Raw genomic sequence first — 18,029 nt, 5'->3', positions numbered from 1 at the left:
TTCCGTTTGAATATTATAAACTCTACGCCTCCCAAAAATTACGTAAACAAGAAGCGAACGAGAGGGGGAAGGGGGCGTCGCGTCGTCCATCCGATAATGAATAGAACATAGACTTACAAATGTTAGGAGAGTACAATAAAAGTTTAAAAATAATTTATTGTGTTATGCCAAAAGTCGTAGAACAAATGTTGTTACTTATGATGTTAGCTATCTTGTCCTACGAGGTTGCTGGTGTTTTACAAGTAATCCTGTATATTATCACGCTAAGAACAATAGGAGTAGAGCACTGCGGGTAAAACCGCGGGCCACAGCTAGTTATCAATTAAGGTAAATTGTTAAAGAAAATTAATTTAATTTTTGTAAGACTTTGAGATTGATATTGAATATAAGATATAATATTTTAACAAAGCTAACAGTAATATAGCAATTTTCGCTTTTTCCTAATCACAATTTATTTTAACATTTTTAATCAAAACTGAAATGTGCTTTTAGCTCCAAACATAATTAAATTCAACATCAAAGGAATAGGCTCTCGTATAAATATTAATATTGGCAAATTATTATTGAACGGTAGGTATTTACTATTCCGTCTATATTAATTTAAGAGTATAATAGAGTTCGTAATAATGCCACCTAGGTAGGAACCAAATATTCCATTATCAACTTCTGATTTCCCCTTCTTAAGTCTGTTGAGTCTGTCGAGTCTTTTAGAGATGTGTACTAGTTTTGAATTTGTCAATATCGTTATTACTTGAAAACATCGACGACCTTAGGTCGTATGTGTTAATTATCCTATAGAACAGTTTTCTCCGAAATTTAACAACGCTTTAAAGCCAATCCTACTCCAAGTATTTAGCTTATTAAACTATTGCATAGCCTTTATTGCGGGCCTTGAGCGCAGGGACCGAATCGAGAAATTCCGTAACGAAAAAACCTCACGCTCCTCACTCCGACGGGCGGAGGTGTGGCTTGAAGGCATGCTATGCAATAGCTTTACCGCGGCAGTCCCCGAGTGCCACACGTCTTTTTAAGTTCTAACTGGCTGAAAAGTGCATCGAGCTGTATTTCTCAATCTACTCACTTAGCATCTGCTTGCAATAAAACCCAGCAAAAAGCTTCGTGCTAACAAACATACCTGTCCAAATCTTATGGCCATTATTTATAACGCGACAGTCCGTGAACTAACATTTTATTGTGACTTTGTTCATTGGCTGGAAACCTTTTTACGTCCGGAGTGAAGTGAGGCGTAGAGAAAACATTTGGGACTCCACGTAAAGTTATTGAAACGGGAATTGAGCTTTGAACGTATTTTTTTAGGGTAGTTATTAAATCTTTGCAATATATTAGAGTAGATGTTCAAAGGATCTAGGTTGTGTGGTGAAAACATTTGACAATCAAATATATAGCGAAAAGCCTTTTGGTACCTGCATGTAGTATCACAAAAAACAGGCTTTCAATAAAATTTAATGTCGATAAAATAAATGGTGAAAGCAATAGATGTTGCTTGCTAAAAGTATTGAAATCGATAAAGTTTGACTCAATAAATCTTTAGTTTTATTTTTTTACTGTAGGTACTCGTCCGCGCCAGGAAACGTAAAAGTTTTTCGAGAATCCTTAACAACGCTGTAATCAATGAAAACTTTTGGAAGATAAATAAATTGATAAAGAATCATTTTGGTTTTCTGTACCTAATTAGATACCTATCATAAAAACGTTATCTAAATAAATTATAATATATTATATATTATTATATCGTATATTTAAAACGTTATCTCTCTTGTTGTTTTTGGACCGTTCAGAGAAACCTTAAGCATGAATAAATACAATCCAATTTTCATTCAATAGAAGAAAACTGATAATAGATTCATAATCCTGGAAGAAAAACTTTCTCATTCGTGGAAACAGTTTTAAACAGTTCTACAGTTTCTATGAAGCTCGTTGATTAATTAATATCATTGCTTTTTATTTATTTAAGATACTTTACAGACTACAGAATAACTATTATTAAGTTTATATAGGTTATACTTAATTACTCGAAATTTTTGTTTCTGCCGCTGCGCGCTGTAATGTATTTTAGGTTTAAACGTTAGAACAAGAGAAATAGTGAATCATTTGAGAAGGATAAACTTATGCTAATTTTTGCCGGATACCTAAATAAAACTTGAAGGAAGTGTAAAATCGATTTAAATTTTATGGAAACAAGACACATTTTTATACGGCATTTAGCAAGCCACAGAGCAGCCAAGTGGTAGCGGTAATATTATACACATATAACTCAAATCTCCCTGAATCCCTCGTTCTTATTAAACTTTACTTATGAGCCATCCAACTGCATAACCCAAAACCCTCGTATCTATGGTTATACCCATTATACCAAAATACACACAATTACGAAGCCAAGGTAAAATTTCTCTAGCAATTTATAGCCATCCTTATTGAATCTATGAAAGGTACATACAGATAAACGTGATATGTTTGTTTAGGCCGGAAGAGTGAGGGCCAAAGATAAGGTTTTAATTGTCTCGTCTTGTAGTATTGTTGACCCTTGAACGGTTAGGGTGCGGATACATAGCGTTTAAGTGACAGTTTTTAAGGTCATGTCAAGGGTGTGAATACACTTATGGAAAATTCTTACATTTTACGCGTGTATTTATTGAGGAATGACTTTACCTAAATTATTAATAAGCATGAAATCTGTTATTCTTCGATCGCTAAATAACTTCACAAATGAGCTTCACATTTTTATAGTATCTACCTACTGTAATTTGTCGCTGTTTTCAAATTATATACAGAGGAAATAGCTGAACTAGCTCAATAAGGTATTTTAATCAAAAAACAATCATTATACCTAAATGAAAATAACAATACCTATCTTATTTCCATATTAAATTTAAACTGGTTGTTATCTTCATATTAAATCTAAAGTTCCTAGATTCAGCCCACGGCTACGTTCGTGGTATCCGGGTAAAAAGTAGACTTGGTATTCCAGACTATAATTTACTAGCGGTCCGCCCCGGCTTCGCCCGTGGTACATATTAACGTTTTCTCTACATAAGAACCATCCTCGTACTTCAAGGAATATAATAAAAAAAGAATTATCGAAATCGGTTCAGCCGTTCTCGAGTTATGGAATTACAACGAAAAGTGGCATTGATTTTTATATATTAGATCTGCATACTAAATTTCAACAAAATCCATTGAGCAGTTTTTGTGCTTTAGAATTAGTGCTTTCGCATTCATACATATTAGACACTAACTTTAGCACGTGACCTGACATGGTACCTGGATACAGCTAGATACCTAAGAAGCCTTTATATCAATACTTAGTCTATATCTACGTGTATATACGAGATATATATATTGGCTTAAATTATTCTGTAGTTTTAACAAAACAGCTTCAAATGTGTTTAGATTTAAATTGTTTTCAGATAATATAATTTTATTTCTCTTCGACCAACCTGAGTTCTGATTCTGTATCGAAATCAATTGTTATTATAAAAAAACGACGTGGGGCACTCCGGGACTGCCGCGGTAAAGCTATTGCATGCTATGTCTTCAAGCCACACCTCTGCCCGTCGGAGTGGGGAGCGTGAGGTTTTTTCGTTAAGGAATTAATTTCTCGATTCGATCCCCACGCGCAAGGCCCGCGATAGAAGCTATGCATTAAAAATATCACTAATAATAAGTAATGTGTTTGTGCCTAGGAAGGAATCTAATACCAGCAGTCCCGTCAACAAGTTTTAATCCAAATTACTAGTTATGTGAATAAATTCTATTTCTATGACTTAAGACATAATAATAACATACTTGAACCTACTTCTTATTCATAAGCCTATAAGCGTATATTATAACGTAAAGCTGACGTTCTCATACATGATAACATACCTTTTGTATAAAAGATCGATTTGGTGCAATTGCTTCTTGCATAATTAATTCTCACTACCTTAATGGACGCGTGCTTCGTATCGTTTTAGTTACCATTTTGTGAATTGGATGGAAGAAATTATTTAGAAAATTAAGCACTATAATATAAGTCAATAAAAAGTCTAGGTACTTACGATATAAGAACGTATATTGATTGGAAATCTTTAAAAAACATACCATGATTTATATGATGATTCTATTGGAAACAATTAATTATATCAAACTAGCTTTCCACCCGCGGCTTCGTCCGCGCAGTCAAAGAAAAACCCGCATAGTTCCAGTTCCCGTGGGATTTCCAGGATAAAACCTATACTGTGTCCCGGGGTAAAAAGTAGCCTATGTCCTTTCTCGAGTATAGAAATATCTCTATACCAAATTTCATGCAAATTGGTTCAGTAGTTAAGGCGTGATTGAGTAACAGACAGACAGACAGAGTTACTCTCGCATTTATAATATTAGTATAGATTAACTACATTTTGTATTTTGTATTGTCAGGCGTTGTTTATTGAAGTAAGCTTAAATTCATTAGGCGTATTATTTTAATACATTTGTCAAATAGATATCATATAAAAGACGAGCAAAACAAAATAAGTAAATAACACATTCTTCTTCAACACCCAATAACAATAACTATCAAATATTTACTCTCACAAAAGAAACATTTAAAAAATAGACCACATTTAATAAATGTAGCATTCATTTTACTCTATAAAAAGGGGATGAAAGTCAAGTCCTTATCATCCTCGAACAGGAAGACTTCAAGTGTATAATAGTGACGGTTGCATTTCAAAGATAGGTATTATTATACCTAATCTAATTGATTCATGCCACTTCATGCTCTATTTCTTTTCATATAAAATTTAATTCAATTTTCATTAAAATTTGACACACTAAACCAACACTTTTACAAAAAAAAATTGACTAAGCTAAAGAGAAATCAACTATCCAAAAGTGGAACAGTTCTATGTCTACCTTTGTCTATTTTATGTATAGTTATTTCATTATGGAAATAAAATATTTGCCTATACTGTGTTTTCATTTACTAGAATATGACAAATTGAAATGCAATAATTTTTTAAAGGATTCAAACCAAAATTCCTTAATTATAATATTACCTATAAGATAAATATACGAATGAAAACTAAAAACTATCAAAGAAATTGTAACGAACTCGTTATAAGTCGGTAAAGGCTTTAAGTGCGTTGAGGGTAAAATTTCAAGGTCGCGCCATGGCAATACCGTCACGTCATGGAGGAAGGCGACGATTTTGGTATCTTTGAATCTTGCTAGAAAAGTTTCCGTTCTGACACGTGTGCACACACACGTTCTTTTTTGTGGCAAAAATAAAATTTGAAGGTAATGAATTGGAAATTTCCACGGACATCAGCTGACGCGTGCCCAGGTGCAAGTCCATATGGAAAGCTTACATAAAATAATAAAAAAGAGAGTATGTACCGAGCAAACGTGTCAGAAGTGAAACTTCCTTGGCAATATTAATCATCGCCTCACTCCATGACGTGACTGTATTGCCATGTCGCGACCTTGAGACTTTGCTCTCAACGCGCCTAAAGAAGTTTCACTTCAAAATTATATGACCAGTCTTGCAAATAATTAATTCTAAAAACCAAGTAGCCTTTTAGTAAAATATTCCACAGTGGGGCAACTGTACGTGGCTTTTGTTATTACTGCAAGGCTGATTTACGTAATATAAAGGAAGTCATAAAAACGAGAAGAAAATGTATAGAACAAAGTGGCTCGCCCGTATATTTTCTTAATATTTCTTTAAGTAGCTTTGGCTTTTGCGGAATGTCTTATGAAAATATATCTTAGTTTCTAGTGAAAGTTTAATGTAGACGTATTACTCGTTAATAACTTTGTATGACTTTTTCACAGTAAATGTATTTCAAAGTTATATTTAAAGCTACAAGTCATTATATTTTCTGGAAAACAAATGTATTGCAATAAATTAAATGTTCTTCTCGGCAAGATTTTATTGTAAGTTGCCTTTTTTTAAGTGGGGAATCTGACCCACGGCCTCCGGGGATGGGGCGTGGGTCAGATTTCTACCGACCAAACCCCACTGTGTTCCGTCAAGCCGCATCAAAGACGAGGCCACGGGTATGGTAGAATCCGTCAGTGACAGTGTTGCCTGCAGATTGAATACTAATAATTTTCATAATTTTCTCCACTCAAGTGAAAAAATAAATAAATAAGGTATTTATTTAACAACCCGCACATTCACAATTTTCCCTGTTCATTTAAAAATAAGAAATATAAATGCACAAACAGGATAATTAATTCAAGCGGCTAGTTTCACGCGCTCGTGTGAAACGCAATATTATCAGAGCATCAAATAATTCAATTAATATTTAAATTAACACCTGCATAGTTATGCTTCAAATTATGATAACGCTAAGTTGAACTTTATTAACCCTTTCGCACAATGGTAAAGTAATCAATAGAGTATTTGGTTCGATTCGAGTGAAATCGAAAATGAATCGATCCCATTGGATACGATAAAAAAATTGTATTGTTTATTATAAGATAGTTACATTTCGTAGGAATTTGATTAAGACGACTGAATGAAATTATAAATGTTTTAACTTGTTTCACAAGAAATAGCCTGACCTAATACAGGTAGTTCTTGTACACAAATCCCGGAGGTGCTGTTGTTAAAAAGATATACTAACTACCATAATCGGTTGAAATTTCCTTACATCCGTAACGTTAATTTTATTACTTTCTACACTTATTTAATTATTATGCCATACTATTTCTCTTTTTATGACCAGTGGGGGAGCACAATAAAATGTAATGGTAAACACGTGTGTGTAGAGCTTGAGTTAAATTACTCATATTAAAAAAAGGTACCTTGGTCTGGCATAGCACAGTAAGTTGATCACTTGCCTGTAAATAAAATCGATCTGGAACAGGTGCGCAATGCATCTGCCCTATATCGAAGACGACGACATGGGACATCTTATTTTATATGCAAGTAATCCTGGGCATTTGAAAGTTCTAGTATATCCTATAGACAATTAAATAGGAAGTACACCGTACAGACAGCTTAAGTAGATGAAACTCGAACAGTTCGGCGCTTAGATATAGCCTATTTTTAAGTGTGGAAATCTTGCATAGATGCCCATCGCCCCCGGGGAAGGAGCCGTGGGTTATGTGGATTCTACTTGGATGTAGCCTAGCAAAGTATCACTATGGTTAAGGTTAGGACGTGATCACAAATCACAGCTCATATTCTTCGACGGTATAAATAAAAATTACTTTTAGACACGTCATTACTCATTGCAATTACCAAAAAATGACACAAGAATCAATACATTCCATTAGAGCTGGCAAACATGCTCTAAAATAAGAGCCGAAGAGATTTTTCAGAGCACTCACGTTAATGGAACATGAAGAAAGAACCGCCAACATTTCGGCTCTCACCTGAAGCCATTTACGGCATTTTCAGAACTTGAGCACACTCAATTATGCACTTGCTAAGCGTTCTCATGTCTACTTCCGCTAAGTTGATAAGTCAAGGACTATGAAGCCAACTTGCATAACTTAGGAATCTTACATTGTATGTAGTTAATGTTTAAGTTTTAAGTTGGTGTAGCGCTATTTTGTCTATACCCTGGGGGGACGGAATTTCGGCTAACTACCCCGCAAGGAGTGCTTTAATTATATTTTAGATGATAACATTTGAAGAAACTTTTCGAAATATCTTGTCGGCTTATTTCCGAAGTTATAATTTTTAACCCTTAGCTGGTATCGCCTTTTTTGGCAACACTACCGATATCGTGGGTCAAATTCTACCCATACCAAACAATCTGTTGTAGAACGTAGATTTTTTATTATTTGTATAAAATATGGTTAGATAAGAAATAAAAAAATATTTTTTTACAAAATTAACTTTATTTAATTTTAGAATATATAAAAAATATCATGTTTTACACGGATTTGTAATTAACCTTATTTTATGGCACTTTTTGGTTAGTGTGCACTTAAAACATAAAAAAAAATAGAAATGTTAGAAAAACTTTAACTAAAATATATTTATGGCACTTCTCATATCTTTATTATAACAAAAAAATAAATTGCTTCTGAAATCAGCATAAAATAAAAAAAATGACAACCAAATCCAAAATGACTTCTACCATCAAATATCATCCTCATCTTCTTCACTCTCATCTCTCGTATTTTCGTTCCTCGTATATTTTCTATTATTCTCGTATTTCCTCTTCGTTTTCACTGTCGTCAGAACTTACTCCAAATACACTGTCTTCTGAGCAACTAACAGATTAGGGATTGTCTCGATCGCTGATGATTTTGTCGTCACAAAGTTGGTTTACATTTGGTATTCTTTCATTTTTCAATTCCAAATCATCACTTAAGTCGTCCATCAACTCCTCGATTTGTCTGTCGTTCAAAAAGCCCTCCAATGTAGTACAAATAAACAATAAAACAAAAAAGTAAGTAGGTAATTACACTCAGTGAAAAAAGTTACTTATTTGGTGTCGTGGGTCGAACGTGACCCAGAAAGCTACATACCTCCGCTCCTAAGATAGTCACGGTGCTGCACATCCACCCCCCGCTGCAGCTAGTGACGCACTGAGAATACTTAGAAGCGCACAGTCGTTGCATAAATATTTAAAGAATTATAACCGAAAATGTGCGCTTCTGGGTCAAATTTGACCCACGATACCTGCTAAGGGTTAAGTCTTGATAGATATCTAATAAATACTAGGCTAATAGAATTGAAAGTCAAATTAGATGGAGAATCATCGAAATCAGAAAATAGAGATAAAAATTTGTAGCAAACATTTTATTTCTATCACCTTATTACTACACTATATCAACTAAATTCACTAATTACGATTTATACATACAAAAATGCAACCTTAATCACTACAAAACCCCCTTCGATCCCATTAGATAACATTATCAAAAAGTACGATCCGTTCATAAAAAGGCCATCCAATTTCACATGAACATAATTCACCACCCTTATTTTATGTAAAACCTTAGATATCACAAGTTTTATATGAGAGATTGTACCCAGATAACGGGCACAATCTTGTTTTGGCAAACTTGGAAACCTTTCAAAGTGTTTGGTGTACAAATAAAACGATTGTCAGTTGGTCGTTATGAAGTTAGGATAGTATTGAATCCATGGGGATATCTGTTTTTCCTTTAAGATCTCTTTGCGAAATAGAATTGAACTTTTAAAGTGAGGTGCCTACCTAGGTATTTTACTAAATTTTACATAAGATAGGTACGTCAACATAAAAAGCAAATATCTAGGTAGGGTAATTGCGCCTGTTCGCGTCCACTTAGTGCAGTTGGAAAGTTTGAAGGAGAAAATAAAAATGTTCCAGAACAAATTTCAACGCAAAATTTATGTAACGTGTTTATTACATAGTCTATTTTAAGATTTACTTTCAATTGTGTTGGAAATATCATGTGGTTTTTATTTATCTAGACAAATAGCAGAATTAGGCGTTTTACCCAGTTCGCGTCCAAAAATTCCAGTTTGCGTCCACCCGTGGACCAGTTCGCGTCCACCAGCTTAGAAAAGGAATTAAGAGTGTATTGGGTGATATTTTATCAGATAAATGCAAATAAAAATTAGATTTTAATAAATTATTTATTTACGAATATAGTTATTTAATAAAAACCGGCCAAATGCGAGTGGGACTCGCATACCGAGGGTTCCTTATTAACCTGTCTTTTTTCATATGTTTTAACTGTAAATGATTATTTTTTCAATGTTTCCCTTATTTGTGCTATAAGACGTTGCTTTGTACCAAACTTCAAGTATCTGTGTTCACCTAAAGTACCCTGTAGGTTTTGATTCCCTTGCGAATGTCGAAATTTGCGAAAATTTGCAGCATAAACGGCTGTATCTTTTGATTGCTTTGGCTTATAAGTGTGATTTTTTCACTGCTTCAAGGGACCGTAGACTTGAGTATTCAAAATAAATTTCAGCTTTATACCTCTACGCGTTACTGAGAAATAGGGTCTTGACAGAAAGACAGACCGGCAGACGGACATACAGACGGACGGATATCAAAGTGATCCTACAAGGATTCCGGTTTTTCCTTTTGAGGTTCGGAACCCTAAAATCAACATTATTATTAATATAATTCACTGTGTGAGGCAATTGGAAAAACTTATTTATATTTATCTTCTCATCATTATTAGAACCAAAAATTAACAAAAAACAAAGTTATGTTATGTAAATAAATAATAATCAGTTCTATTAAGATTACCTACCTACCCTATTTTTTAGTTTCTAATGAATTAAATTTCTTTTTTGTTTATATTATTTTCTTAACCACAGACTTATTGACTGTCATTCTCAAAAATACAAGTCTCATTTTTAGAATACCCATTTTAAAATGAAAAAATAGCATAAAAATTTGCTAATTTGAATGAAAATTTAAATTATCAACTTGTGGTCTTAGTCAAAAATTTACAATCTATTCTAAATTACATATTTTAGCAAACAATTCATTGCTACGTAATGAAAAACAATGTGGACGCAATATGTTCTATTGTTATGCACTATAGGTATAGTTTGCGCCCACTGTGGACGCAAAATGGAAGTTGTACAAATTCGGTGTAGTAATTCGCGTCCACCTTATTTTAGCTATTAATAGTGAAAGAAATAAGCTGATTTATAATCCATACTATTCCACGTTTTGTTAGCAAAGCAAAGAAACAGTTACATATTCAAAAATTCACATTTAACAATAAGATACTTACCGTCAAACGCGACGCTGCGCACTATTTTTTTCTCAAAATTCAGCGCGTTTTAGCTTTCTCGTTTAATAGCCAAAATTAAATATTTTTTTTAAATAGGATAGACGTTGCGCAGGCATATTTTGAATATGTGTGCATGTCTCATATACATTGAGGTATTATCGGAAATTTTTCTTATTACAATTTTACATAAAGTATACTTATTTACGTGAATTTTCTAAAAGATATCCGCAAAATGGACGCGAATAGGCAGGTGGACGCGAACAGGCGCAATGACCCTAGGTACAATAGGTACCTACGCTACCTGTAATAAGGTACCTAATTTAGGAATTAAAAAATGTATGTTTCAGGAACAGTGATTGTTATGCAATATGCAGCGTAAGGAGTTGACTAGCGTAGACTCTGTATAAAATATTGAATAAATTCACTTAAACATAGGTTGGTAACGAATAAAATATTCCGGAAAATTATGCTCGAGACTTCTAGGTTACACGATTCCTAATTTGCAAACAATATGTTAATAAAAGATCGTTGTTTGAATTGATATTTTAATTCAGATCTAGGTATATCTAAAAATGTTCCAGAATTCAAATCAAAGTAGGTACATAGTTAGGTACCTATTAATATTAAAATTATTTACAAAATTTCGTTACAACTTTGCACTTAAAAAACTTCTTAAAAGCTTTCTATTCCAACAACTTCTCATTTAGCCGTATCAATTCTGAAAACCGTTTAGCGTTTTAATAAATAAAACCTCTAATATTATTTTTTATACCCGAAAAATGGATTTATCGTAAAATGTATCGAATTAGGGCTGTAAGTACGATAAATCTATAATCTTCTTTACGCGGATCATAATCCGTTGATGGCTTTCCTTTGTCGCGGTTTATCGGAAGATAGGCACCTATACATTACTTGATGTCTGATAAATAAATTGAGATTTGCTTTCACACAAATTTGTATTTTATTGAGCGGTTAAATTTGAACGCTTTTGGGAATATTATTAAATCAAGATATACATAGATACAAACTTCGATTACCTACATAAACAGGAGAACTATGAATTATGAATAACGCGAAATGGATGCGAATGTTTATCTTTGTTTCGTTAGTATTTTTTATCATAAAATAGAAAATAATTTAAGAATACTGAAAAATAACATTTTTAACATTTTTTTTTTGCCGATGCATCGATAATAATTTTAGGCAGTTATTGCAGTGACCTAAGAATATTTTATAATTGCAAAAGACTAATAAAAATATGTTAAAAATTTAACCGATAGATAACAAACTGACCGTTTTAAATTTAATACAACAATAACCCTTCGAAACAAAACGTTACATTTAAGCCGGGAAAAGGAAACGGCCGGCGCAAGCGGACCATAACCAAACCATTAGCTTCCTTCTGCCCCTAAAGTCTAAACTTACCGTTAAAACAAGCGAACAACGACATAAATAAGATGCATATATGCGTAAAAGCATACTTTGCTTCCTTACGTCGAACCATTTCAAATCATCGAAACACCATAACACTAAAATCACTCGATACGTTTACAATGACGTAACAAAGTTGAAGCACTAAAGAGACGTCCACTCTCAGCGGCGCACGGCATTCGACTGAGGCCAAAAGCTCTTCGAGGGTGGCGGGGGCAGGGTTGTTTTGTATCTCGCATTTCCTTTCGAGTATTTCGTTCCGACCACGTGTCGCTAGTCAATTTTCGTCCCAATAAACGTTACTGTTTTTATGGCAGTCGTTAACTACATTATTAGTTTGTATTTGATGTCGATTGGTGCTACTTTAGTGCGTAATTACAAGTAGCTTTTTAATTTTAATGGCTCGTGGTTAAAGGGTGGTTTATTTTTATGTTTCTTTTATTCGCGTTTATACTTTTGGATTTTGTGCAGTCGTAGGTATAACGTATATGTTAGTGTTTTGCTTTTGTATGTTACGCACGAATTGTTAATTTGAAGTGCACTTTTGTACGTGTAAATTTAAATTTAAATTATTATTTAAGTACTTTGACTGAAATTTACCAATAATTTAGATGATGCTGTTAATGTTACTTATTGATTGAGTGATTAGGTAGGTAGGTGTATTTTTTAATTTTATAATTTTTAAAATCATTTGATTTGAATTGTTAAATTGTATTTTTATTCGCGTTTCTTTGTCGTAAATATATTTGCTAAGCAACGTGTAAACTGTAAACATCTCGTCAGCAGATCGAAATAAACAAATTACCTGGAACAGATCACTTATACCTAAGTGGTGAGCCGAAATAGGTACCTACGTTGTACTGTTCCTTTTTTGTAAGTTTGTAAGATTTCCTCTGTAAGTATACAAATGTACCTATGAAAGTGTGAAATAAATAAACGTCAAACACAAACTTCCCATACTGGCTAAAATTTAAGGCGAAATGTCACTGGAGATAGTGAAACTCGCGTTAGCTTGTCAGCGTGCAAGTTGGTATCAGATGAGAGACTTCGGAAGTTGGTCGAGTTTTATGAAGTGCCGCGGGCTGAAAGAGGGATTTATACGTATTGGGATGTATTGGACGTGTGAGCAATGGCTTTTAGACGTTTTTCTTCTTTATTTTGTACTAGCTGTGCCCCGCGGTTTTGCCTGAATTTCTCCTCCGAAAGATCTTAGCGTGAAGATAATAATATAGCCTATAATATGTTGACATGACGTAGTAATATTCGTACAAAAACAATATTTGAAGTTAACCCATCCATTTTTGAGTTTAGCCCGGACATGCATACAGACAAAGTAATCAAGTATCAAGTAGGTAGTTCCAGTTCAACACGTAAAAATCTCCAGCTTCATATTATCATAACAACACGTATTAACATAGTAAAGATTACCGAATTAAAGTCGGGTTCAATCTCCAGGGTCTAAAACACTTACTGATTCATATCGTTTATTCACAGGAGGTTCGAATTTGTAAATTGATCATACCAGTTATCTGGGTCAAGCGTGCCTTGTAATTGTTTCGGTGAGAACTGAGAACTTCTATGTAATGACACATGTATGGAATTAAGGATTAATAATATACATAAAGGAGTTCCTTATAGTTAAAATTTTAATTATATGTAGTTTCATTAGGTACTCGTTTATTTAACCGACTTTAAAAATGAGTTAGTTCTCAATTCGGCCGGTAAATAAATATATTTTTTCAATATTAACCAACAAATTAAACGATTGTTATTTGAAAATGATTATTTTCTACCATTATTATACCGTTCCAAATTCTAAAATGGGTCTGTATCAAACACAAAAAGTCAGTTCAGTAACAAATACAAAAACAAAAACAGTCGAATTGAGATCCTAACCCGTTTTATCAACTTTGACTGAAAATATAATTCAGACACCATAATAGTAGGTAGGTTCATATTTTTTAATTTAAAAACAGAGAACTCGTATGCTATACACATTACACAGTACGAGAATATTACAAAAGGAAAGACAATAATACAAATTATGAATAAACTTATACAGAAACGTACTAAATATGAAATTCATTGCGACACACGGTTATTTTGAGTGCATTTCCTTGTTGAGGCTGGAAGGGTTAATTTAGTCAATGAGTATTTATTTTTAACAAAATACTCATTAAGTTGAATTTGTTTACCTACAGCAAACAGCGTCAAAAACGGTATCAAATACTTGATCAATAAATGACTTTCGAGAGATAAAGCTCTCCGTATCGAACCCAAAACTTTTAAAACCACCGGATGAAACGGTTTTGTACCACCGCATATAAACAAAACACATTTAATGTTTACATTCCATATCAGCCACTCATACATTCGCAGCTAAGTGAAGTATGAAACTAAAAGCCTTTTTGAACGCCGACAAACAAACGCAACCCTTAATCCCAAAGCACAACTTCTGCAAAAACTTTCACAAAGTACGCCTATAGAGTTAGTTCATACAGGTCCTCTTTTAACACTAGGTAATTCAACCTGCATTTATGACATTAACGTCTATAGGTGTTTGGATAAAATGCCTTTACAAATTACGTCTGGTTTTTTATGAATTGTTTATTATGAAAATTCTTGAGTCTGACGCAAGTGCGTTGTTTATTTTTTTCATGATTTAACTATGTCTAGCTTTTAATTGCTCCTAGATGTTGTTTATATTTCTTACAATGACGAAAAACAAATAACGAAAAAGTCTTAACATAAATTTAGTACCCACTAAATAATTTAAACATCTTATTTCCTATTTCCTTCTGTGACTATAAGATAGATGCATATCACATCTGATTCCGCGATCGATTGTCGATATAAGAATAATAAAAATAGGCAAACGCGTCGTTGAGCATTATCTTTGGAGTGTCATCTATCAGATCTTTTAAATACCCTCCAAATTGATCTTAAACTTTTTCATTAAGTACAATCAGTCTTATTAATTCAAAATCTGTATACAGACGAAACATGTTCGCGGATGAAATATCTTAAAAGAATGCTCCCATAAGGGATCCTTGATAATTTTACGTTTTCCCATCCTTACACAGAAATAAATCCATATGTGACATTTATACGGAGTCAGAGTTATTGCGGGGCTCCATTATGTAATATAGAATAAAAGGTTTCCGGCTAATATCATGAAGCGATTTCAAAAGGAGCGGTCCCATGTGGCCTTACAGCGGCCCTTTGATATATAATCAGTAACAGATTCTGTCTTATTGTTATTATCGTGCCTATCGATTTTTTGAACGATAGAATAAGTGCATATTTTGTGATCTGTTTATTTATAGAACTGTGTTATGTATTATAATATTGTATTTTTTAGTTTCCAACATGGGCGTAGCTAGCCATGGGCTCAAGGTGGGGCAACAATAAAAAATAATATGTAACTAGCAACTATATTGTACCAAGTATGTACCCAAAGTTATATCCAGGTCTTCAAATGCCGGCGGCCGTACCGCCGGCATTTGCGAAGGCATTCCCGAAGGCATTTGCGAAGGCATTCGCGAAGGCATTTGCGAAGGCATTCGCGATGGCATTCGCGAAGGCATTTGCGAAGGCATTGGCGAAGTCATTCGCGAAGGCATTTGCGAAGGCATTCGCGATGGCATTCGCGAAGGCATTTGCGAAGGCATTCGCGATGGCATTCGCGAAGGCATTTGCGAAGACATTTGCGAAGGCATTCGCGATGGCATTCGCGAAGGCATTTGCGAAGGCATTGGCGAAGTCATTCGCGAAGGCATTTGCGAAGGCATTCGCGATGGCATTCGCGAAGGCATTTGCGAAGACATTCGCGATGGCATTCGCGAAGGCATTTGCGAAGGCGAACGTTACGCTAATAGAAAGCCACTTGTCTAGGGGGGCAGGTAATTCCGAATATCGCGCACACATTAAATTAGATTCTCTCCTAATAGTTATTTCCTTCTGCTTTTAGTATTTTTTCTGAATCATAACTATCCAATATTCGTCACCTAAAAAAAAGTTAAGCTGCTCTATACATGTCAAAAACTAACTTCGCTTCGAGGTTTCACCCGCGTGTCTCCGCTCCTGTTGGCCTTCCTCGATAAAAGGGCTATCTGACACCGAAATAATTTTTCATATTGGACCAGTAGTTCTCGAGATTTGCGCGTTCAAACAAACAAACAAACGAACTCTTCAGCTTTATAATATTAGTATAGATGGGTAATAAACATATCCACGTTAACATAATAAACTATGTTACTCATATCTTCATATCGCAACCGTGTTACAAATGAACTGCTAAAGCATTCAACGTCCGCAGATAACTCAATACCAGTCTCAATGAAGTTTTACAAGAATGTGAATATCCTAGAACTGTTGGAATAGTTAATATGCTAATAAATATGTAAAGCTAAGTACCTATAGAATAAAATGATTAAATACTTCAGAAGTAGGAGGAGGTTATTAAGCTCTTTAAATAATAAGCTCTTTGAATAAGAAGAACTTAATACATCTTTGTAAATAAATTTCTGGACTGTCTGCAGAACTTGGCACACATTTAGATCTCATTTCTTTTTTTGGCAAATTAAGTCAATGATTGAACTCGGCTCCAATTTTTACATTTATGTTTTTGGTGGGATATCATTACTTTTTGTACAGAAAATTACTCTGCAAATTTGATTTACTTTATAAATATAATACTTTTTATATACGATTTTTTTTCTTGCGTTTTCTCTGTATGGTTTGTTTAGTATTATTTTCTATATTTTCTTGTATGTTATGAATGTCAGCGCACATTGCCCCGTCATTATCTGCAATTTTTTAAACTCGTTTTCTGTTTAAAAGATTACATGATTTTCTAAACATACAGCGTGAATTTGTACACACACTATTTATTACCAAGATGCAAAGATCGTTGTAGTAGAATCGTCGCCTTACTCCATGACGTTACGGTATTGCCATGACGCGATCTTGAAATTTTACTCTAAACGCGCCTAAAGATGTTTCACTCATATTAATATTACGCAAATTAAATCATTTCGACCTTCGACGAAGCCTTCTTCCATTACACCATTTATGGTAATTATTTTTGCATGCTTGTATTGGCTAAACATGTTTGTGCTTTATTATTATAATTGTATCACCATTGAATACCATGTTTAAAGCAAAATAAAGATTTTATTTATTTATTTATTTATTTACACTGAAATTAAAACTAAACTAAACACTCATAAATAAAGAATAAATAAATGTGAATATGTAAAATTATATATTATTTTTAACTGTATGAGCAATAAAGGCAATATTTTTATTACAATTTTCTTTTATTTTACGTTTAATAACAGTTTTGAATAAAGAAATCATGCAATCGAAGTAATCCGCCCTAGCGATACTAGCGCGAGTGAGTGTGATGTCAGAGGCGCTTCGAATCTACAGATGTTTCGTCCTAAAATATGTAAACTTCAATAATCTATATCTCAGTCATTTATTGATGGATTTCAAAATTTTTTTCGGCCACTGATTAGTTTTGATCTATTTTTTAAGACTAGTAAGGTGAATATACTATTTTCTTTTTTTTTAAACTTTTCCATTTTTCCATACAAACAAAATTTATGTCATTGAAAAAAAAATTAAATACAAATAAATTCAGTATTTTCTGATTTTTTCCTTTGTACACTCACTATTACCTAGTTGATTACAAAATTTGAACTTTCTAGGTCATCTGGAAGTGGGTTAGGTTTTGTATATGTCTATAAGTCAGTCAGTCTTAAAAATTGCGATTTTTGGATATTAATATCTACGCAACTGTTTAATCTGTATTTATGAAATTTAAGGTTCTTGTTTATCTTGAGGTCCTCTTGATATGTACCAAATTTGGTTTATATAACTTAAATAGTTTTCGAGTTATA

The 18,029-nt window shown here is 33.5% G+C and overlaps 1 protein-coding gene across 2 annotated transcripts in view; it reads right to left on the bottom strand.

Annotated features, from left to right (window-relative positions):
- Positions 1–12,294, bottom strand: part of LOC123691649 — a 65,071-nt gene extending 52,777 nt beyond the window's left edge. For both annotated transcript variants that reach the window (XM_045636150.1, XM_045636151.1), the window contains exon 1: positions 12,118–12,294. In XM_045636150.1, coding sequence (XP_045492106.1) covers positions 12,118–12,196 — 79 coding nt within the window. In that variant the 5' untranslated portion in view covers positions 12,197–12,294. The remainder of the gene's footprint in view (positions 1–12,117) is intronic.
- Between the last annotated feature and the right edge of the window lie 5,735 nt (positions 12,295–18,029).

Source organism: Colias croceus, chromosome 5 (genome assembly GCF_905220415.1).
Source record: "Colias croceus chromosome 5, ilColCroc2.1".
NCBI classification, from domain to species: Eukaryota; Metazoa; Arthropoda; class Insecta; order Lepidoptera; family Pieridae; genus Colias; species Colias croceus.
This window is presented reverse-complemented; position numbering and strand designations above follow the sequence as displayed.